We start from the raw sequence: 24,114 nt of genomic DNA, 5'->3' as shown, positions 1-24,114 counted from the left end.
ACTGCCAACTCGGCCGTCAGTCGCTGGACTTCTACTCTCAGGCGCTTGATCTCCTCCTGCGTAGACGTCACACGAAGCAGGAATTCATAAAGCGTTAACCACGCAGCGGGTATGGCGGTAAATACTCTCTACGATAACACCCGTATCCTGTAACGGAGTGCAATGCCTCCGTTGAGTACGATCTGGTCGCACTGGTTTATGCAGTGTTTGCGCCCAAGTCGTCGTTACCGTATTCCTTATGTGCTTGCTGACTGATTCATTTTACTGACAAATCTAAGTAGCCAATCAAATTCGAGTGTTGATTGTACAGTTTTACTTTATGTGCTTGCTGACAGCTCAGCTCAACCACAAATTTCTCACTTGCAATTTCGACATAAGCAGCGCACAGCCGACGGCATGAAGCGGAAACCACAAGGACGCAGCCGCGTGACTGGCACCGGCCGAAAGGAGCCGAAGCATACTCGGGACTCCTTCACTAAGAGTGAGAAGCTGGAGATAGTAAGATTCTTTGCTAACAACAAAGTCGACGCTACGCTAGACAAATACTTTCCTAAGCTGGCAGGCCATGCAAGAGAGCAGAAGAGAAAGCTAATGTACCAGTGGCGTAAGGAGCACGACCAACTCGAAGAGTTGGTCGCCGACCCCCGCCAAGCAAGTCTAAAGTACATACGCCCGACCGGCAGCGCTACCATCCTCCCCACCGACGCTGAGATGGAGCTGGTGCAGTGGATCAACGCGCTGAGGAAGGACGGGGCTCCCGTGAGCTCCAAAATGCTGGAGCTGCAGGCCAGGGCGACTGCACACGAGTACGAGATCAGCCCCTTCGAGGCTTCGTGGCACTGGAGGAAGGGCTTTATGAAGCGGCACCGACTCAGTATCCGTGCACGGACTAGACAAGGGCAAGTTTCGCTTGAAGCAGCGGACACAATCGCCATCAACTTTGCTGTGGATGTCCAGCAGAAAATGTTGGAGCTACGGGTGACTAAAGTCTATAATGCCGACCAAACAGGTACGTTATAACATGATCACAGTATTTTACAATGATTTACTTACCAAAACTTTTAACAGGAGTATTTTTCGAGTACCTACCCAAAAACTCAATAAATAAAACTGGTTCAAAAACAGTTTGGATTCGTGGCGCTGGCAAGGACAAAGAGCGCTTCACGGTGATGCTGCTTGGAGATTCGGATGGTACCAAGTACCCACTTTATGTTGTTCTCAAAAGTAGCCGATCTCAGGTGGAAGGAGGCGACGCGGCCAATTGGAAGTATCGGCGAGGATTCGGTATACATGTTTGGAACGAAGCGAGACAAATTATGGCAGGCACCGATTTGCAGCTGTATGCGAACCCGACCGCGTGGTGGAACGCCGACATCCACATGGAGTTTATAAAGGGCAACTTCGGATCTCGTCCCCAGCCTAGGCAACCTATTCTACTGCTGGTCGACGATTTTTCCGGACACTGGACGGCGGAGGTGAAGGCCTACGCAGCGTCAATTGATGTGCATCTCATGAAGGTCCCACCTTCGTGTACGGCGGTGTCGCAGCCTGCCGATATCGCGTGGAACAGACCTTTTAAAAGCTACCTACGTACTGCGTGGGTTGAGATGCTACGTGAGCAGCTTCGAGCGCACACTGGGCAAGGCACAACCTTCAAAATGAAGGCTCCGGGGCGGTCGCTGGTGTGCAAGTGGATACAAGAGAGCTGGAGTGGTTTAAGCCGCACGACAATTCAGCGCGGCTTCTCCAAGGCACGCCTTCTGCCGCCAATCCCACCGTCGAACGCTATGCAAGATGGGCCTGCTGCTCCTGACGTTTTTGATGACGCCGCTGTGGCCTTCTTGAGGGAGTTCAGCATGGTAGATGAGACTGTAGGCGATCTCTCGTCTGACGACGACTTAGATAGCGATGATGGCGACGAGATCGACGAGTGGTAAGCGCGTAATACAATTTTCCGTTTGATGACTACTGTTACATTTGTCTACTGTTGCATTTGTCGAAGATTACTGTTGATCAATGTTTGGACGACAAGTTGCAAATCATGCAGATGCATGTCAGCAAGCACATAAGGAATACGGTATGAAGTCCTATTGTTTACTTATGTTTACTAGCCTAAATGAATGGCCACAAGAGCTTGGCTGGCGTAGCAGACTTAAATATCAATTCACTCTTCAATTTTCCATCGTGAGCGCTAGTACCATTACATGGTAGCACTTGTCGCGTCGAAGCATCGTATTGCCCCAGTTCCCCGGCCTATCGAGCCCACCAACTAGCGTATTGTTGAGTCCAAGCGTCGTCTTGTAAACCCCCCGCCGCCGGGCATCGATCCAGCATCCATTTGAAGTCGTGAAGGAAGAGACCGACACGCACACAAGTTTCAAGAGTTTCACTATTGTCAACGTTTTGAACATGATATCAAGCCGCGAAGGAAAAGACCGTCGTGCAACCCCCCGTTGCCTCATCGAAGGTTGAAACACTATATCGACAACGACCATCGCAGCTTGTTCCAGCCCCAGCCTAGGCCTCTTCTTCTAAAGGGGGGTCGTGTAACGGAGTGCAATGCCTCCGTTGAGTACGATCTGGTCGCACTGGTTTATGCAGTGTTTGCGCCCAAGTCGTCGTTATGAAGTCCTATTGTTTACTTATGTTTACTAGCCTAATGAATGGCCACAAGAGCTTGGCTGGCGTAGCAAACTTAAATATCAATTCACTTTTCAATTTTCCATCGTGAGCGCTAGTACCATTACATATCCTGCGCATCGCGTACGTGCTCATCGGCATTTTTTTTAGGGGATCAGCGTCCGTGGTCGGATGCAAAATGAAATGTGAGCCCCAGCAGCAGTTGGGTATCTTCGTTAGAGTGATCCGACTTCAAGTACACGCACATGCTATACCTTGACGAACGCGCGCGTCATTGTAGCTTAAACCCTGGTTAAAAGCGGTTGCGGCGCTGTCGATTGTCGGACTATTCAACTCGCTACCTTACCAGCAATCCAAGCTGGTGATGGCGGTGGGACCAACTAAACTAATCGATAACGTTCGGCTGAGACGAGGAAGATCGTCAATGCGGGCATTCACACAAACATGCGTGTATATTGCCCCGCCCGATCCCGCTTTGGTTAGGCTCTGCGCCGACACCTACGCGACTAGAAACACTGCAACCATGCAAACTCAGCATCGAGTCAATAAAGGTTAATCCAATCTTACACGGTTCCTCGCACCTATTTGCTACCAACGCACTGACGCTACTACGGAGTCGTATAGACCACACTACGCACGGTCTTGAGCATGACGTCGCCCCACCGTGCAATACCCTCGTGCAGCTCCTGCAGCGCAAAGGGCGACACGGGGAACTGTGGTCGATGCAGCTTCACGAATGCCGCACATCGCATCGTGACCACGAGCTCCGTCTCCTCCTCGCCTGCAACGGTGGCCGTGCCAATCTGCCTCCTCCCCTTGTGCTTCACCTTCCTCCTGCTCACCGTGAGCACCACGGCTCCCGACACGTCTTTCCTCACGCGCTCTCTCGGGTTGTACGGGTACAGCTCGTCCTCGTCCACGCAGTCGCTGGCCATGACCGCGCAGGGCCCGACGCCCGCGCCCAGCTCGTCCTTGGCGAAGAGCTGCGGGAAGGACACGGCGTTCATCTCGGTCGTGACGCCGCAGTCCTCCGTGGACGCGATCCTCGAGTTGTACGCCGTGCCCTCGATCGAGTCGTAGTCGTCTCTCACCGTGATGTGGCCCAGCCGCTCCGAGATGCTGATCTCCATGTTGGTCAGGTAGAAGACGAGCGCGTTGTAGACCTGCTCGAGCGACTCGACGCCCCGGAAGTGCACCGTCTCGAAGCGCACGCAGCACAGGTCGCCCTGCGCCGACTCGAAGCGCTCGTCCGAGAGCTGCATCTTCTCCGGCTGCGCGTGGCTGCTGCGCGCCGCGATGTACTCGTAGGCGTTGCGCAGCTTCTCGGCGCGGACGCTGCGCAGCGTGGCGCGGCGCTCCGGCCAGTCCTTGGACAGCCGGATGCGCGTGTACAGCGGGTGCGTGTGCTGGGCCCCGAGGCAGCGCGACAGCAGCGACTGCGCGTTGGCCACGTGCAGCTGCTGGTGGCGCAAGACGCTCGTGAGCACCGCGTTCTCGGCCTCGCGGCGCTGCAGCACCGGGTCGGCCTTGGCCGCCTCCTCGGGCGGCAGCGAGCGCGTCTTGAGCACGGCCACCTGGCTCTCCAGCCGCTCGATCTCCTGCTGCAGCGACGCCTGCTTTTCCTTGCGCAGCAGGTACGTGGCCTTGCGCTTCTTCTTTGGCTGGGGCTTCGCCGGCTTCGCGGGCGGCGCCGGCTCGGCGCTGGACAGCGGCGACGCGTACTGCTCGTCGCTGGACAGCGGCGACAGGCTCTGGAACAGCGCCGACTCAGCGTGCAGCGCCTCCGTGAACATCTCTCGACCTCTGGCGATGCTGCTGCTGCTGGTCTTGGGGGAATTGCCAACTGACCGACCTCCTCGACGGGCTCTGGTCTAATCATGTGCGGATTAGAGGTAAATTGTGCGGATTAGAGGTAAAAAGGAGTGGATTGCTGTAAAACGGAGGCAGGAATGGTGGTGGCAATGCGGTAAGGCTGGTCTGCGATGTGTGAAAAGCCGTCGCTATTACCTACTGCCACAGAGAGGCAGTGTTCCTACTAGTGTGTGTTTACACCTTTTCTCAAGCAAACTGATCGTTTTCTTTTCAAGAAAAATGGTCAATTGCCAGGCTAAGTGGTTTTCTGATATATTTTTACCAAGCAAAGTGGTTCGTACTTACGCTACTTACCGAGCTCTATGTCCTCGCCGCGCTCGGCTAGGAAAATCCATTTTAAGCAGTGTCGCTCCACGCGGTAGACCAAGCGCTGAGTCAAGATCATCTTACTCAGTTCCACGGCCTCCTTCATGAGTGCCATTCTGTGCGAAGCCAGCGAGTCGTACTCGCCTCGCAAGAGCAGCTCGTGACGCTTGACTGCAAGATGCTATTTCATGCTCGCCTTCAGTGCATTGAAGCAGCCCTCGATGACATTGCACATCGGGCTGTGCGGCGCAAGACGCAGGATGACCAGCTTGTTGCTGTTGACGATTCCATCAGCTACAAGCTGCTCACGTGCCAGTGTCTCCACCTGGCTGTGGGCGGGGGCATTGTCGGAAACCACGACGATCTTTTTGCCCACCCAGCACTCCTTGTACTCGTCCGAGTTGAGGGCGGTGACAAACAGGTCCGCAACAAAATGCGCGTTCTCCTCCATGCGGATGGAGCCTTCGTGCGTGCGAAGCAGCGCGAGTCCGTTGCCGGGCGCCACGCCGCACTGCACGTGCAGATTCTTGCCCTTGGATGGCGACAGCGTTACCACCGCGCACTCGCCTGTGCGTGCCCAACCCTGGTTGCGCGCTAGGTAGATGTTAAAATTTGTTTCATCATGATAAACAATCATGTCGCCGCGGACACGTGCTTGTTCAGCGCGATAGCGAACTCCTTGCGCTTCGTTTTGTTCACATCGTTGTTCATGGTGGCCTTCTCGATACGGAGTCCCTTCACCGTGTACATCATCCCATGGAGAGCGCGGTGGATGGAGAATATGCTCACCTCGGCTGACACGTCGCTGAGCAACCGCTCCTCCATGCCGGCCATGGTGATGTCCCCCTGTTCGTCCAGGTACTCCTCGATCTTGGACATGACCTCGACCGTCATCTTGATGCACACGCTCCGCACTCCGCCGCGGGGCTGCTGCTCAACACTGCCCTTCGCAGTAATGCGACTGGCAGTACTGACAGACACGGCATTACTGGCAGCGACGCCGAGCCAGTCTTGGCCTGCCAGGTACGCGTCAAGAACGCCCTTCTTGGCGCTGGCGCGCTCGAACTGCTTGACCTCGCGTGAGATCGGAGGGGGCATCTGAGGGGTCGAGGGTGAGGACTGCGGGGCCATTGTCTTGGTGAAGGGTTTCGGACGGAGTGGTGAATTCACGAATGAAGGCAACGACGCTGTGGCGGCGAACAGCAATGCAAGCACCCAGTGGTTGGTTTTCTTCCCCGCCACCGAACCACTTTGGTTGGAAAAAATATGGCGCCAAACCACTTTGCTTGAAAACCTTATTTTAGTTTTTTTAGAAACACCTCAATCAACCGCTTTGCTTGAAAAACGATCCGTTTGCTTGAGAAAAGGTGTAGTTTTCGCCGGTTTAGTTTTCGCCGGTAGTTTCAAACCTAGATATAACCGGTTGTATCTAGTTTGTGCCGGCGAACACTCGGCTATTCGTCTTAAGTACGGAATCCGACTACTAAGTACGATTCGGGACATTCACTCCTCAACCCGCGCGTACTCCAACTTAAACTCTCCCAGCGCAAGCAGCTACAAATTCAAGCGCGTGAAGTACGCGCTACAGCTACTGAAGACCGGAAGGTGAGCCAGCGGCGGTGGGATTGCTGGGGATGGGGTGCTCTAGTCCATCATTTCGATGTAGCAACAATGTGTGGCGATGCGGGCTCCAAAATCAGGGAATAGCCTCGCGGCTAGACCTCGATCTCAGACCACTCAACTCAGAATCTGAGATTAGATCTCAGATCCCAAGCTGGGTGAGGCGTGTGTTCCTCACTCTTGCAATCCCTTGACTTGGTTCTTCCTAAGGCTACGCTGTGGGCCCAGACTTGCGTCGGCCACACCAGCTGCCTCCGAACTCGACAGTTCCCAGATGCCCCCAGACGAAGCTTGCTCCTTGCTTGGAAGGCCCTTGTACGCACGTGCTGAGTCCGCTGTGCCCCGTTTTCTTGAATATAAACACGTTCACTCCACACACACTTAGTCCACTTCTCTTCTCAGGCCCTTGGACTTTGGGCCTTAACAGCCTCCTCCTTGCTCAGCAACTCCGGCTTCGAGTCGCTTCCAGTCACGACACTTCCTCCGGCGGCTCAGACTGAGAGCCGCACAACGGTCTTCACTCGCCCCTCAGACCAGAGTGGCCCCGAGAGATGGCTCGGTCTGAGCCTGCCTTGATCCAGGGTTCTCGCTCTGCACCCTGGGACTTCCGCGCACCACGCCTTGATGTAGGCGACACAGCGAAGCTGGGAACCACTATTCCAGATTATTCGCGCCACACGGATACCATATAGCAACCCCAGAAACCACTATCCCAGGTGTTGCTCTGCCGAAACCTCAGAGCGGAGCACCTTCCGCCCGAAAATATGAGCACCGCCAGGAAACCAGCCAACCAGCACGAAAAATCAGCAAAACCAATGTCCCGCGTGTGGAAATACAACAACGAAGGCAAACCGGGCCGAAACACGAAAAGGCTTGGTTGTTGAACTTGAATTTATTTGGAGTTAGCTGAGCTTGACCGTAGAACACTCGTAGCGACTCCACTTGACCTTGCGCGCGCCGCCGGGGGCAGGGACTTGGTCCCTGTGAAGCAACACGCCCGTCGGCGCAAGACGAACTCCGCAGCTTGCGGTCTTCGGGGCAAAACAAACTCTGATTATTATCATGCACATGCACATACAAAGGGCCTACCAAGTAAGGGTGCAAACATCGCCTGGGTACACCTTGAAAAAGGGTGAGACACCCACTAAGCTACTGGCTTGGCGGCGCCCGTGAATGCGCGTCGCTGCCTTGGCGCCCTTCCATTGGCCTGTCTGTGTCAGTCATCACTTGATTACACTGATTGCACCTGGGTGCAAATCAGTGATATCCTGATTACGCTAGGATCTTGTGGCCGGGATTGGGCGGACTTGGTCTGTCATCACCTGATTACACTGATTACTCTGGGTACAAATCAGGTGTAATCCGGATGACGCCAAGATTCTGTGGCTCCCGTTGGCCCAAATCCATAGGCGACTGGTCAGGCCGAATCTTGTGTGCCCGACACCAGGGGCCGAAAAGCCACCACGGGGCGACCCTTCAGAGCGACCTTCAGACACGCCGTAGACTTTTAGTCACGTCCTAGGCTCGGAGCGTCAGCTGTCTTTCACCAGTTTCCACTTTAACCTCACGAACATCGTGCATCCAGACACCAACTTGCGCCCACAATCACCGTGTCTCAGTTTTGGCACAAGTTGAGGGACTGCCGGGCTGAAAACCTGAGCTGGGGGCAAAAATACGATGTTGATTCCATATCCCGGCTGTCCAACCGATTTGACATGTCTCAATTCTGGCTCGAATTCTGGGACTCTGAGGCTGGGAATTTGAGCTGGGGGCAAAATTACGATGTTGATTCCATATCCCGGCTGTCCAACCAATTTGACGAGTCTCAGTTTTGGTTCAACTTCTGGGACTCTGAGTCTGGAAATCTGAGCTGGGGGCAAAATTACGATGTTGACTCCATATCTCAGCTGTGGCACCCCAGAGCCGAGATGAAATCAGACGCCGCACGCCACGCCCTCTTCCCAGACCCAGCTGCACATCTTAGGGTCTGGTCCACAGACAAACCTCAGACCGAACTCCAAATCACAAAGTCTCAGACTTTTGCCATCACTCTCAGGTCTCAGAACTCCGGGCATTCCAAACTGTGAGGTCACCAATCTGAGACCTGGGGTCTGAGACTTAAGCAACCATGGGGCTTCAAATCACAGACCCAGACGGCCAGGGCTCAGTTCTCCGCCCAGAGTCCGATTCAAGGCCTGGAACCTCAGATCTGTGGCCTCTAGAGCGATTCTCAGACCTCAGACCGAATTCAAACCTCAGACCTGGGGATCTGGAGTCACTGCAACTCGACGGTCGCAGAGCTCAGTTTCCAGATGTAGCCAGCACAACTTGAAGGATGTACAAAAACCAGACTTGGGTCAAGAAATTCCACGTTTCAAGTGACATGTGGCCGGTACGTGATAGGGTTTGGGCTCCTGACTGATGGGTCCTGGCCTAGAATTGGCTCGGACCTCGTCACAAATGCCACACCCCGGAGGCCGTCTTCGAAGTGAAGTCTGGAATCTTTTTAATGACAGGGATAATGATGATGTGGCGTGTAAGCGGTGTGGCACCGCCATAGCGAACCCCAAGTGCCCGAAGCTTGAGCGCCACTAGGAAAAGTGCAGTGGTACACGTTGGTGGAAAAGAACAAGAAACGGCGCTTGATGATAGATTGAGCAGCGAGATCAGCACTGAGAAAACAACGACAAAGTGGAATTTCTGATCCACGTCCACGCGACGTTGAGCAGCAACAGCAGCAGCACCAGTCGTGTGCACCATCAACCTACTTCTTCAAGATGTGTCAAAGTTGGAGGGTGTACAACAAGTAGTGGCTGGTGCTGAGGTGATTACCACATACTTCACGAAAAGGCCGCAGCTTCTTGCGCGATTTAAGGAAGAGAAGCGGGCCATTGCTCTCGATATTAGCGCCAAAGCGTATAGTCACTCTTTTCAGTGTCCGTTGCTACGCGTTGGTATTCCTCGTATCAATGACAGGTGAACGTGATTCGGAATAGTGAGGTGAGGCGGGTGAACGCCTTTATCGTCCAGTGTATAGTGCGAGTGCCGTGGGGGAAAGTGGAAATGGAATTCCACCCCGCGGAGTACCTTTGGTGTCTTGTCACCACGATCCAGTCACCAACACACTGAATGAGTCGGAATTGGAACGGGATCAGGACTACTAGGTCGGGGGATCCAGTATTGGCGTGTGTCCTTGTGTCAACCCCTGTCGGTACGTTTAACTTTGGCGGACCGGATTTGCCACCTGAAGTTGTTGGTAATATACAAATTGAGTATACAGAAATGTAAGTCGCAACGGGACTGTCCTGAATGGAGTGTGATCAGACTGAATGGTAGGAGTCACAGTCAGACCCGTAATTCAGAATAACTAACCAAATAGAAATACAGAAATACAATGCCGAGCTAAACGTCACACAATATACAGCCACCACTTATTCTTTGAGACCCTTGGGTGGGGGGTTTTATACACCAGTCAACATTCGAGTCTTCACCCAGTACACTGGTCAGTACTGGATGCGCACTCAGCGTTCGCGCACCACCCTCACTAAGTAAGGGAAACATAAGACAATACAAAATACAGTCCTATCACACAGCAGTAAATCAATTCAGTCGCAGGGGTAACCGCTAACAACCACCTGAGACAACAGTAGGGAAATATGAAATGGACGTCCGGAATGGACGTGGCAACTTGGTTATGAAGCTAAAGCAGATCACCCAGGGTGCGATATCCCAGTCCTTGCCCGCCTCGGCTTGAAACAATCGAGAAGCCACTCACCCAACGCTCGTAACGTCGGGGAGGCCTCAAACCGACCGTCGTCTTGGGACCCCGGGAAATGTTCCAGGCAGCTTGTCCTCCACGCGGCGCTGGACGTCGTCCTCGGGTCCGTCGAGCTGCTCTCGGCGGGGGGGGGGGGGGCTTGTGTGGTTCTTGGCAAATTGACTTCTTGTTTGTTGTTACGTTTGACTAGCTATCTTCTATCACTTCATTGACTTCTAATAAAGCTTTCAGTATGCTTGACTTGACTTGACTTGACTATGCTTCGATCTGTTGACGTCGACCTTCTTCACGGCATCACTCATCACTTGATGACAGCGGTATCTGGGTATCCTTCGCGGTCGAAATGGCCTTCGGCATTCGACGTGCGGCTAATACAGTGTCGACGGGTATGACTTGGTCTCATTCAGGCTGGGGACAAACTCCATAGTAATATCGTGGGTAGCTTGTCCTGGATGGATATTCACTTGTCTCCATCCAGGGTGGTCATCCGGGGATCAACTCGATTCAATGTGACACTGGGTAAGTCAGTGTGTCGCGATCCAAGATGCCACCATCCAGTCCAGTTAACCGTGAATCTTCGTATGTGAGGTGCTTCATGCACGGGGTCATGTTGTTGGGAGGACCATTTGGTCTTGCTTCAGTGTCTTGAACGGAGCCAATGCAGGCTGTAGCCGGGATACGTTCTCCGATTTCACTTCTACGCCATAGGCTTTTCCTGCGGTGAGGGTGTCGGCGGACGGACAGGATGTGTTACTCCTCGCTGAATATGAGCGCTCATCCAGGGGCACATCTCCGATCCTGTGCGCCCACACTAACCGCAAGCACCGGTAGTACCAAATCTCCACACAAGCAATCACTCTCCACGTGTCACACAGCACGCCACTGGACTCCAATTCAGGGCGACCAATCAAACTCCATCGCATCCATCCGTCCGGCAGTCAGATTTGGCCACGGGAAAAATTCCCGAGTCGCATCATGTCAATAGGGAGGCGGTCGCCCGTGTTTTCGATGACGACGAATTCATGGAAGCTTACAAAGGAACTAAAAAGCGGCGAAGGCAGCCGGTCCAACAATTTCAAGTGCGATCTCGACAAAGAGGAGCACACGCACCAAGAAGAAGAGCAGAAGAGCAAGGGAAGCGGCAGAAATTCAACCGACAAAATCTGTTAAAGCTATTGCCTTTGAACGCGTAAACGAGTTCGTGCAGGATGAACAATTTTGGGCAAAAGGTGAGCAAGTAATCAAGCTGCTGAGCCCGATTATGAAGAAACTTGGCTTGATGGAGTCGGATCGATGCTGTATATCTCTGGTCTACTGGGCATTTCGTGATCTGATGGAGAACAAATTGTATTGTGAGCCAAAGTTTCTGGTTACCACTGCAGCAGCTAACCGTGGCTTGGTTAAGAAGAGATGAGAGTTTGTTCACACAGAGTCCATGGGGCTTGGGTACTTCTTGGATCCTGCCTAGAACCCCAATGGATTCATTGATGACGACCGGGAGCAGACAAAGAACCGGATCGAAAAAGTGGCAAGACGACTTGGATACCCAGAAGTTGAAATACAGCATGCATTTCATGAAGCGGGAGTATTTTGGGACATTAAAGCCGACTGGGCTCCTAAACGGCGAAAGAATGAAGCTCGCACTGCTCCATTGGAATGGTGGAGCGGGCGTCGCAAAACCTACCCTGTTTGCTCCGTATTGCGCGCAGGGTTTTCACGATGCCGACCTCCTCGGCTGCTACAGAGAGAAGCTGGAGTGATCGGCGACACCAGCTTGGCCTTGAGAAGGTTAACAAGTTGGTCGGCTTATACTGGAATCAGCGCAGCGTGAAGCTATTACAGAAGGTGATCTCGGACCCGTCGGAGTTGGAGGACGCCATAGAGGACGACGCGGTGGACGGTAACGGGGTAAGTGGAATTTGCTACGAAGAAGAAGACGACTCATGCTTGGGCGACGACGAGGATGATGAGGATCTGCTGTCAAGAAACAACACCGTGGCAGACAAGCAAGTGAGTCACGTGCAACAAATGGATCACGTCCGGACTACTCTGACGAGTTTAGGAACCGAGTTTAGTGCGTATATTTCTTTAACTCAATAATACACTATCACACACCTTTCATATTCATTTGCGGTGTCCTAGAACGTCCTCTCCTGTCCTACTCTACCCCCAAAGCTAGCTGCATAACGTTTCCTGCGCCTAGAATGCGTCTGTAGTCCTACACACAGGTCTCTGAAATCCGGTGAGTTTCCGCCGCAGATAAAACCGGCTCGAACTAGTTTTCGACGCTTTAAACTAGTTTATTCTGCAGCGAAAACTCACACTAGTTCCTACCCTACCTGCAGCCGTTATCAGCAGTATGCTCGCGACGAATGCATAGTTATATTAATAAGAATTGCTTAGTATTATAACACTACCTACTTTCTATATGTTCATTTGCGCTATCACTCACATTTTTGTCGATTTGGCCGCGATATTTCCTACGATTACACACAAAGTGTTATATACGGTCTACGTTTCACCGACAATCGGCTCCGTTTGCTGTCACGAAAAGTTTTTGTTTGCTCCTGGACTAGTTTGCTCCTTGCGGTGGAGAGAGTTGGACGTAATTTGTTCGAAAAATCTTTGCAGCAGCAATTTGCTCTCGCTGTGGAGATACTCGTAGAGCATTTAGAGAGACTTTTTGTGGGGGGACGGGGAGAGTATTGCTGGCTCGTTCTCCCCTCTCCGAAAGGCGCACGAGTGGTGTAGCCCGTGCGTGGCGACTGGCCACCATGACGGGTGCACTCTCTCACCATTCTCTCACTTCTTAAATTGCGACTTCTAGGCAACTAGGATGGGAAAATCATCCCAACGATCCAGTAGATATGAAGGACGAAGTGGCCAAACAAGGGGAGGCAAGTGGGCAAACGTGAAGCTATGGCTTCTATTCCACCGCGGTGATACGAGGCAAAAGCTGATGAAGGCTGCTCATAGAGGTCGCCTCGACGTTTTGCGGTATCTTGTGAACGACTGTGGCGCTGATGTGGACATGAAGAACAGGAATGGATACACAGCGCTGATGGAGGCCGCTCAAATCGGTCGTCTTGACGTCGTGCGGTTCCTCGTGAACGACTGTGGTGCTGATGTCAACGCGACGAACAATAATGGAGACACAGCGCTGATGTCGGCCGCTTACCGAGGTCACCTTGACGTCATCCGGTTCCTTGTGGACGACTGTGGCGCGGATGCCAACGCGACGAACAATAATGGAGACACAGCGCTGATGAAGGCCGCTTACGGAGGTCACCTTGACGTCGTGCGGTGTCTGGTGAACGAATGTGGCGCTGATGTGGACATGAAGAACAGGAATGGAGACACAGCGCTAATGTCGGCCGCTTACGGAGGTCACCTTGACGTCGTCCGGTTCCTCGTGAACGACTGTGGCGCGGATGCCAACGCGACGAACAATAGTGGAAACACAGCGCTGATGAAGGCCGCTTACGGGGGTCACCTTGATGTCGTGAGGTGTGTGGTGAACGACTGTGGCGCGAATGTCAACGCGACGAACAATAATGGATACACAGCGCTGATGAAGGCCGCTTACGGAGGTCACCTTGACGTCGTGCGGTTCCTCGTGAACGACTGTGGCGCGGATGTCAACGCGACGAACAATAATGGATACACAGCGCTGATGTCGGCCGCTTACGGAGGTCACCTTGACGTCGTCCGGTTCCTTGTGGACGACTGTGGCGCGGATGTCAACTCGAACAACAGGAATGGAAACACAGCGCTGATGAAGGCCGCTTACGGAGGTCACCTTGATGTCGTGAGGTGTCTGGTGAACGACTGTGGCGCGAATGTCAACGCGACGAACAATAATGGATACACAGCGCTGATGTCGGCCGCTTACAGAGGTCACCTTGACATCGTCCGGTTCCTTGTGGACGACTGTGGCGCGGATGCCAACGCGACGAACAATAATGGAGGCACAGCTCTGCTGTCGGCTGCTAACGAAAGGCACCTTGGCGTCGTCCGGTTCCTCGTGAACGACTGTGGCGCTGATGTAAACGTGGAGAACAGGAATGGAGACACAGCGATGATGAATGCCGCTCAAACCGGTCGTCTTGACGTCGCGCGGTGGCTGGTGAACGAATGTGGCGCTGATGCTAACGCGAAGAACAGGAAAGGAGGCACAGCACTGATGGAGGCCGCTTACGGAGGTCACCTTGACGTCGTCCGGTTCCTCGTGAACGACTGTGGCGCGGATGCCAACGCGAAGAACACGAATGGAGACACAGCGCTGATGCTGGCTGCTTATAGAACTCACCTAGGCGTCTTGTGGTGTCTGGTGAACGACTGTGGCGCGGATGTCAACGCGAAGAACAATAATGGAGACACAGCTCTGCTGTCGGCTGCTTACGGAGGTCACCTTGACGTCGTCCGGTTCCTCGTGAACGACTGTGGCGCTGATGTAAACGTGGAGAATAGGAATGGGAACACAGCGCTGATGAAGGCCGCTCAAACCGGTCGTCTTGACGTCGCGCGGTGGCTGGTGAACGAATGTGGCGCGGATGCCAACGCGAAGAACAATAATGGAGGCACAGCTCTGCTGTCGGCTGCTTACGGAAGTCACCTTGACGTCGTCCGGTTCCTCGTGAACGACTGTGGCGCTGATGTCAACGCGACGAACAACAATGGAGACACAGCGCTGATGTCGGCCGCTTACGGAGGTCACCTTGACGTCGTCCGGTTCCTCGTGAACGACTGTGGCGCTGATGTAAACGTGGAGAACAGGAATGGGTACACAGCGCTGATGAAGGCCGCTCAAATCGGTCGTCTTGACGTCGCGCGGTGGCTGGTGAACGAATGTGGCGCGGATGCCAACGCGAAGAACAATAATGGAGGCACAGCTCTGCTGTCGGCTGCTTACGGAAGTCACCTTGACGTCGTCCGGTTCCTCGTGAACGACTGTGGCGCTGATGTCAACGCGACGAACAATAATGGAGGCACAGCGCTGATGAAGGCCGCTTACGGAGGTCACCTTGACGTCGTCCGGTTCCTCGTGAACGACTGTGGCGCGGATGCCAACGCGACGAACAATAATGGAGACACAGCGCTGATGAAGGCCGCTTACGGAGGTCACCTTGACGTCGTCCGGTTCCTTGTGGACGACTGTGGCGCGGATGCCAACGTGGCGAACAATAATGGATACACAGCGCTGATGTCGGCCGCTTACGGAGGTCGCCTTGACGTCGTCCGGTTCCTTGTGAACGACTGTGGCGCGAATGTCAACGCGAAGGCCAACGACGGGCAGACAGCTACTCGCCTAGCCACTGATCACGGATACGATGACATTACCCGTCTACTTATGCCATTTCTTTTACCTGAAAGTCAAACTTCTACCGACGATACGGGGAAGGTCGATAGCCACAATACTTCTGATCCATCAGGCAGTAGCATCATTTCCCCAATCGAAGTGGAGTTGGGCGAATTCTCTCAACAGGGAACTATCGGTGGTGATTTTCAAGCGAAGTGGCTGGATGCTGATGCCGTCGTAAAGCTGTTTCTTCCTGACGCTTCGCATTCCACTTTGGCACAGCAGGTACACGCATGGCACCAGCTGCGCCATCCCAACGTACAGAAGTTGTATGGCGTGTGCCAGGCTGGGCCTGCTGTGAACTTCTTTGTGTGTGAATTTGCTAGTCAAGGCTCGTTACTTCAGTATGTCGAATCGTCGTCTTCGTCAAGTGATGTAAAGCCGCCACTGCTGTGGAAATATCTGCACGAGGCGGCGTTGGGACTCGAGTATCTGCACGAGCGTGGGATTGTTCACGGTGATCTTCGTTGCAGTAACATTTTGATTGGTAGTGATGGGTTGGCGAAGCTGTCAAATTTTGGCTTGGCGGGAGCTACTAAGAAGGTGAGTACAGCGGAATATGTGATTGGATCGACGCGGTGGCAAGCTCCTGAGGTGGTGGCACGGAACCCACTTTCGCGTGAGTCTGATGTATATTCTCTTGGAATGTGTATTCTCGAAGCTGAAAGCCGGAAGAAGCCATGGAGCGAAGAAAATGAAGAAAATGCAAGGAAATGCAAACTAAGATGGAACGCAGATCCCCACAAGAGGGTTCCCTACGACCTATTTGACATCTTGCACCCCGGCCCTGATCGCTATCGATTCATTCATAACAATAAACCGTATTTTGTTCGACAGAGTCGTGAATTGGTGTGGCGGATGTGCTGCCAAGATCCATGCAATCGGCCCAGTTTGTCGTCCATTGTCTCCGAGTTGGAACGTTTGTCCATTGAAGAGAGTGTCGATGTCTGCCAGCCAGAGCTGGAGCCTCAACACTCTTTCGAAGACTACGAGTCTTGTGAAATGACTGAACGGTGGCTAACGTTGCAAGAGTGTGTGAACGGGGGCAATAATGCTGAACTCCTCTGGTTATTCGACAAACTCAAACATATCCACGATTGCTTTCGGGGATCAAAGCAAAACGAACGCTTGCGCAGCCAATTTGATTCTCTCTTCGCTGATGTCTACCAGACAATCACGATGACGCCAGAGGAAACTCGCGCCTTGCGGCTGACTTCGACACGAGCCACGATGACCAGTATGTACTCCTTCCGTTGGCGCGTTAATGCTCTCCTGAAAGCTCTCGGGGAGTCTATACCGGAAGATATGGAGGTGTCGTGGCTTGTGCAACGCCGTGAACAGGCCTCGGCTTTTGTGTCCGGTATAGCAGATATTGCCCTCCTATTGCAGCAGTTGACGTCTGTGGAAGAGAAAACTGCCTTTTTGCAGACGTTGGGAACAGAGATGGAAACAGCTCCAGGGAAGTACACGGAAGAACAATTGGAGACAATTAAAAGGGCGCATGAGGAGATTGATAATAGGCTGAAGATTGAAGGAGAAGGCAATATAGCTCATCTCACTCCGGAGTGGTTTATCCCGTGGTACGAATTGGTCCAAGGCAAACATATAGCTGATGGTGGTTTTGGAAGCGTGTGGCAAGCGAAATGGTTAGATTCGGACGTGATAGTGAAGGTAGTTGGAAGTGCGGATGATACCAGCTTCTACGACAGCTTATTGTCAGCATCTTTTGATCAAAAGCGAACAGAGGCTAGAGCAATGTTCCGCCGTGAAGCTGACATTTGGTTTGGGTTTAGCCACCCTCACGTGGTTCGGCTCTTTGGGGCCTGCCACATCGGGAGGCCGTTTTTCGTGTGCGAGTACGCCACTCGCGGCACGCTTGTCGAGTATTTGCGAAAGCACCCCGATGATCTGTGGACGAAACTGTTCGAGGCTGCTCTAGGCGTGCAATACCTTCATGCGCGCGGTTTTGTCCATGGTGACCTAAAAAGCAACAACATCGTCATCGGACGTGACCGGAAAGCTAAGGTGATCGATTTCGGTCTGAGTTCCGCGGCAGACAGCGAGACTACTTCCCCGATTTCTGGGGCGTGGCACTGGGTGGCTCCGGAGTGCTTGGAGGGAGCTAAGCCGACGATCGAGTCCGATGTGTACTCTTTGGGTATGTGTATCGTGGAAGCGTTGCGAGTTGTTGAGGCACTACAGACGGGAAAACCATTTTCCAGATGCCTGCCGTGGGGAGGTCTCGTAGATAAGGTCGCTGTGCTATATCACGCTACTCATGGCAGGATGCCATCTCGACCGAAGTGCGAGGACGACCAGTGGGAGTTGGTCGCACGGATGTGCTCGAAGAACCCAGAGGACAGATTGAAAATTTCGACTGTCGTTGATATGCTGGAGAGATGGACAAATACACGGACCGATGCGAAGATCCAAGATGACCACGTCGCTAACGTTACGTTTGAACAGTCAATGGACTCCGCGCGAAAGCTACTAAGAAAAGATACCGAACAACACTCGTCAGTTGCCGTCTTGTACTGCGACTTGTGGGATAGCATGAAGTGCGCGTATGGGCAGATTGAGCGTAACACAGCATGTTGGACCGCTTTCCATTCACTCGTTCTGGAGGCTCATGAGTCCACTGCAAACTTGGGAGATGTGAAAGGGGATCTCATATCAATAGCACAGGCGACAATGAGATGCTATGCGTTGCGTCGTCGTTTGAGCAAACTGTGTGATGCCTACTTTCTCACGTCGCAAGCCAGCATGTGATCGAATGCACCTCGCTCGCATAACTTGAGGCAGCATCGATCTACTGTACCAGTTCATGCAAAGGGGCACCTGTTCATGCAAAAGGGGCACTGGTGCATCATGTCGACCTGGCGGTGGGATATGGGCGAGCTCGCGCTCCTTAACGAGCTCTGTAAAGCTGTGGAGGGGCGAAATTCTCCGCGGATAATCGATCTCTTCACGAGACGTACAATAGACCTCGGTAAAAAGCCGCGTTCACAGATAGCTGTCGCGGAGCGCATACGTCAGTGGCGAAAGGAGCGTGGAATCAAGCCCGAGTTGACTGGATGCCGCAGATGGAAACATGCTTGGTTCAACTGAGATTAGACGGGTTGCTTTTCGTTGAAATTGCGAAAGCGATGACAGACGCGTTCAAGACACCACTCACGGCGGCCATGGTCCAACAACATGAGAAGGTGATATCGACAACTCCTTCTCTATCTTAAATTCGACTGGAAGGACCCGCGCGCTATTCGCAATAGCCGTACGAAGTTGATACTCTCGGAGAACAGTGGCAAGCTGCACACATGTCGGACAGATCCGGTGACTGGGTGCGTTCTTGACTCAAAAACGCAGCAGGTGCGCCCCAAGAGCAGCGACTGCTGCCTGGATGCGTACCAGTCCTGGACGGTGGTGACGCGCACGTGTACCGCTGTATGAGCGATGAGGCGAGCCAGAGGTGGGCGTTCGACAACGCGACCAGCACACTGCACACATGGGTTTCTGCCTCGGCCAGGATCCTTCGCAGAAAACAAGGTGCAGTTGTACGGCTGCTCGACAAACAACCCGCATCAGCAGTGGGAAGCATCGACCCTGCCAGCATAGCATCAAGTGCGCTAAAACGGATACGTGGTTCGACGTTCTTGCATTTCGCCACATGGACCCATCCCACAAACGTGACTCCCCACTCTTGCAATCTCACAAGTCAATCATATTCAAGTTCATCCAACGTTTTGAAGCCAAATATTATCATACCTTGATGTTCTCGAAAAATTGATTCTCTGAATGGGTGGGTAACCCAAATTCCGCCTTTTGCAAGCGCTGATGTTACGTAGGAGGCGCGCTCAGCACATCACGCATCGTCTTCATCATTAAGTCGCTCCACTGCGCAAGCTCCGACTGCAATTCCTGTAGAGCAATTTTGGACACAGGAAATTCTGGTCGATGCAGCTTCAAAAACATAACCCGGCGCATAGTTACGACCAATTCGGCCCCGTTACTGCATCTCGGCGCTCTTGAATAAGGGAATCTGCCACTTTAGTGCACTAGAAGCATATTAGTGCACTAATAGAAACGACCAATCACGCCAAAACCCTACGAGCTCTGGTATATTACTGGATGAAATATTCGAAACCGTAAAACCTGCCATTATGTATACAGCTCCGGTTGGCTAACTCTCGACCACCCGATTTGTCTCGTCTGCTTTTGCAGTTAGTAGTAGTGGCATGAGCTTAACTATTTGACTATCACTACCAAATTGACCTCGCCCCGAGAATCATGACGAAGAAGCGCGGAGACTACACCAAAAGCAAGCTAAACTCTACCGCACGCTAATTAAGTGGGTAGGCAAGCGCAAGAAAGGCGAATCTATGGAGTCTCAGTGACGTGGCCCTCAACCACGCCTGACAGCTGAGGCAGAGCAAAACCTTTGTGAGTGGATAATGGGGCGACAGCTTATCGGGAAGCCGGCCAAGCGTGGGGAAATCATTGCCACGGCCAGCACGATCGCTGAGATGACTACGGGCACTGGCGTTGGTAGCGGCTGGTACAGGCGCTTTATGAAGCGGCGCCGGCGTCGATTAAGCAAGTCGCTTGGCTTCACGTGAAGAAAACCGTTCAACAACAGCTTCTCGTCCTCCCACCACCACGCACGAAAGGCAGGAAGCGGAAGACAGCGACATTTGGTGGGCGATTGCTAATCCGTGAACTACTAGAGAACCTACAAGCAAAGCCTCGAAAGGCACGGCAAAATGGTTCCCGACTGACACCGGTTCATACGGAGGTTGAAAATGCTCCAGGCGCACCCGAGCAATCGCTATTTGAAGCAATAGTTTAGTCAAGAGATAAGACAGACAGGCAAATCAATGTTAGATACTGTAAGTCAATTGCACACACAGATGAGCAGAAAATCATACCTTTATAACAGTGCGGAGAATTAACGTGTCCGAGGGGACTCGAACCCGCGACAACCCTGCTCCCCGTAGGGCCCTCATTAAGCCAGCGGCATTAACCGACTGAGCTGTCAGCACTGTCGAAATGACAAATTATTTCCAAGATACATATCCTTTCAATACTGATGTGTTTGCGTTTTTATCGTGTATTATAGGTTACCTAACCACTGAACTAAAGAAACACTGTCCCAGTTTGAGAATTGCTGGTTCATACAAATACTAAGATAAAAAGGAGCACTAAACTGGCAATCAGCAGGAAATAGGCCATTCACTACAGTCCATCCAAACTACCCAATAAGAGCCTCTCCATACCAGAATTAATCTGTGAAAGAGAGTAAACAAACACCTGTCTGGGCATGCATATTGCACACTGAAACTCACAGTAGACTTTTGGCTACCGTGCCTTGACTGATGCCCTTTGAAAAGTGCACTAAATTGGCAAATCCCCTTAGCTGGTATCCGGCTTGAATGTTAGATCTCTCGCTGTCAGCAAGATAGCAACCGATATCTCTCTTCGAACACGTTCACTCGTAACGTATGGGTGCAGCGCGTCCTGATCTACTGAGTCGATGGCGATGACAGCGCGGGGCTCCGGGATATATCCGTTGCTTGTCCCATCACACATACTCGCGAAGCCTACGACATTGTTCTCGACACGAATGCCGTGGCTATTCCTTGATAATATTCGAATGTTGTAAGCGACGTTTTCGATCTCGTCGTAGTCTTCGCGCACTGTGATGTGACCGAGTCGCTCTGACACAATAATCTCCGCATTGTCAAGGTAGAACTTGAGCGCATTAAACACTTGCTGGATAGAGCGACCAGCGAAATGAACCACGTCCACGTGAGAACAGCACGCATCCCCCTCTAAGGTCTCAAAGCGTTCATCAGAGTGCTGCGGCATCATTGAATCCTCCAACAGACAAGCGGCCGTGACGTACTTGTAGGCATTCTCCAGCTTCTGCGGTCGGATTTCCAAAAGTGTAGCGCGTCGTTCAGCCCACGCCTGGCCGAGACAAATACTCGTGTACAGGGGATTCCAGTCCTGTTCGCTCTAATACGCGCAGCCACATATCAATAGTTAGGCCACATTGTGCCTCTTAAAACCTTACATGACGAAGAGGGTGACGCACGCACCTTGTACTGCGCCAAGACTGACTGCACCTTTGCCACTCGGGATTGTTGACTTCTCGCGATTGCAAACAGCACAGTACGTTGCAGCATCAGCTCTGCCAGCTCTGCTTCATCGGGAGATATTATCGGGGTAGTGAGCACTGCCAGCTCGGCCGTCAGTCGCTGGACTTCCACTCTCAGGCGCTTGATCTCCTCCTGCGTAGACGTCACACGAAGCAGGAATTCACAAAGCGTTAACCACGCAGCGGGTATGGCGGTAAATACTCTCTACGATAACACCCGTACCCTGCGCATCGCGTACGTGCTCATCGGCATTTTTTAGGGGATCAGCGTCCGTGGTCGGATGCAAAATGAAATGTGAGCCCCAGCAGCAGTTGGGTATCTTCGTCAGAGTGATCCGACTTCAAGTAATACACGCACATGCTAGACCTCGACGAACGCGCGCGTCATTGTAGCTTAAACCCCGGTTAAAAGCGGTTGCGGCGCTGTCGATTGTCGGACTATTCAACTCGCTCGCTACCTTACCAGCAATCCAAGCTGGTGATGGCGGTGGGACCAACTAAACCAATCGATAACGTTCGGCTGAGACGAGGAAGATCGTCAATGCGGACATTCACACAAACATGCGTGTATATTGCCCCGCCCGATCGACGCTTTGGTTAGGCTCTGCACCGACACCTACACGACTAGAAACACTGCAACCAAGCAAACTCAGCATCGAGTCAATAAAGGTTAATCCAATCTTACACGGTTCCTCGCACCTATTTGCTACCAGCGCACCGACGCTACTACGGAGTCGTATAGACCACACTACGCACGGTCTTGAGCATGACGTCGCCCCACCGTGCAATACCCTCGTGCAGCTCCTGCAGCGCAAAGGGCGACACGGGGAACTGTGGTCGATGCAGCTTCACGAATGCCGCACGTCGCATCGTGACCACGAGCTCCGTCTCCTCCTCGCCTGCAACGGTGGCCGTGCCAATCCGCCTCCTCCCCTTGTGCCTCACCTTCCTCCTGCTCACCGTGAGCACCACCGCTCCCGACACGTCTTTCCTCACGCGCTCTCTCGGGTTGTACGGGTACAGCTCGTCCTCGTCCACGCAGTCGCTGGCCATGACCGCGCAGGGCCCGACGCCCGCGCCCAGCTCGTCCTTGGCGAAGAGCTGCGGGAAGGACACGGCGTTCATCTCGGTCGTGACGCCGCAGTCCTCCGTGGACGCGATCCTCGAGTTGTACGCCGTGCCCTCGATCGAGTCGTAGTCGTCTCTCACCGTGATGTGGCCCAGCCGCTCCGAGATGCTGATCTCCATGTTGGTCAGGTAGAAGACGAGCGCGTTGTAGACCTGCTCGAGCGACTCGACGCCCCGGAAGTGCACCGTCTCGAAGCGCACGCAGCACAGGTCGCCCTGCGCCGACTCGAAGCGCTCGTCCGAGAGCTGCATCTTCTCCGGCTGCGCGTGGCTGCTGCGCGCCGCGATGTACTCGTAGGCGTTGCGCAGCTTCTCGGCGCGGACGCTGCGCAGCGTGGCGCGGCGCTCCGGCCAGTCCTTGGACAGCCGGATGCGCGTGTACAGCGGGTGCGTGTGCTGGGCCCCGAGGCAGCGCGACAGCAGCGACTGCGCGTTGGCCACGTGCAGCTGCTGGTGGCGCAAGACGCTCGTGAGCACCGCGTTCTCGGCCTCGCGGCGCTGCAGCACCGGGTCGGCCTTGGCCGCCTCCTCGGGCGGCAGCGAGCGCGTCTTGAGCACGGCCACCTGGCTCTCCAGCCGCTCGATCTCCTGCTGCAGCGACGCCTGCTCCTCCTTGCGCAGCAGGTACGTGGCCTTGCGCTTCTTCTTCGGCTGGGGCTTCGCCGGCTTCGCGGGCGGCGCCGGCTCGGCGCTGGACAGCGGCGACGCGTACTGCTCGTCGCTGGACAGCGGCGACAGGCTCTGGAACAGCGCCGACTCGGCGTGCAGCGCCTCCGTGAACATCTCTCGACCTCTGGCGATGCTGCTACTGCTGCTGGTCTGGGGGAATCGCCAACTGACCGACCTCCTCGACGGGCGCTGGTCCAATCTTGTGCGGATTAGAGGTAAATTGTGCGGATTAGAGGCAAAATTGAGTGGATTGCTGTAAAACGGAGACAGGAATGGTGGTTGCAATGCGGTAAGGCTGGTCTGCGACGTGTGAAAAGCCGGGGTGTCGCTGGCAGTGTTCCTACCCTACCTGCATCACGGCCCGTGATCAGCAGTATGCTCGTGACGAATGCATAGGTATATAGTAATGTGAATTGCTTAGTAATACTACGCTTACCAATACCGGATGACCGAGTTGTTCTACACACACAACACGAAAGCTACTCAGAACGGAAGAGGTGTAGTTTTAACGGAGAACCAAGCCCCCATACGAGGTTACTCTTACGTAGCAACTTGCCACGTAAGAGTAACCACTGGCAAGGTTCGGAC

The 24,114-nt window shown here is 53.5% G+C and overlaps 3 protein-coding genes across 3 annotated transcripts in view; all 3 read right to left on the bottom strand.

Annotated features, from left to right (window-relative positions):
• Positions 1-4,433, bottom strand: part of IUM83_14756 (uncharacterized protein) — a gene marked incomplete at both ends in the record, with an annotated part of 29,887 nt that extends 25,454 nt beyond the window's left edge. The window contains one exon of the mRNA XM_067939525.1: positions 3,483-4,433. Coding sequence (XP_067786147.1) covers positions 3,483-4,433 — 951 coding nt within the window. The remainder of the gene's footprint in view (positions 1-3,482) is intronic.
• A 16,897-nt stretch (positions 4,434-21,330) lies between these two features.
• On the bottom strand, positions 21,331-21,961 carry IUM83_14755 (uncharacterized protein; the record flags this gene model as incomplete). The annotated part of the gene is made up of 4 exons (XM_067939524.1): positions 21,331-21,400; positions 21,475-21,578; positions 21,671-21,862; positions 21,953-21,961. 4 exons carry the CDS (start codon positions 21,959-21,961, stop codon positions 21,331-21,333), a joined length of 375 nt encoding a protein of 124 aa, XP_067786042.1.
• Positions 21,962-22,353: 392 nt separating this feature from the next.
• Positions 22,354-23,640, bottom strand: IUM83_14754 (uncharacterized protein; the record flags this gene model as incomplete). The annotated part of the gene is made up of 2 exons (XM_067939523.1): positions 22,354-22,362; positions 22,690-23,640. 2 exons carry the CDS (start codon positions 23,638-23,640, stop codon positions 22,354-22,356), a joined length of 960 nt encoding a protein of 319 aa, XP_067786102.1.
• Between the last annotated feature and the right edge of the window lie 474 nt (positions 23,641-24,114).

This window comes from Phytophthora cinnamomi (assembly GCF_018691715.1).
Source record: "Phytophthora cinnamomi strain GKB4 chromosome Unknown Contig71, whole genome shotgun sequence".
In the NCBI taxonomy this organism is placed as follows: Eukaryota; Oomycota; class Peronosporomycetes; order Peronosporales; family Peronosporaceae; genus Phytophthora; species Phytophthora cinnamomi.
This window is presented reverse-complemented; position numbering and strand designations above follow the sequence as displayed.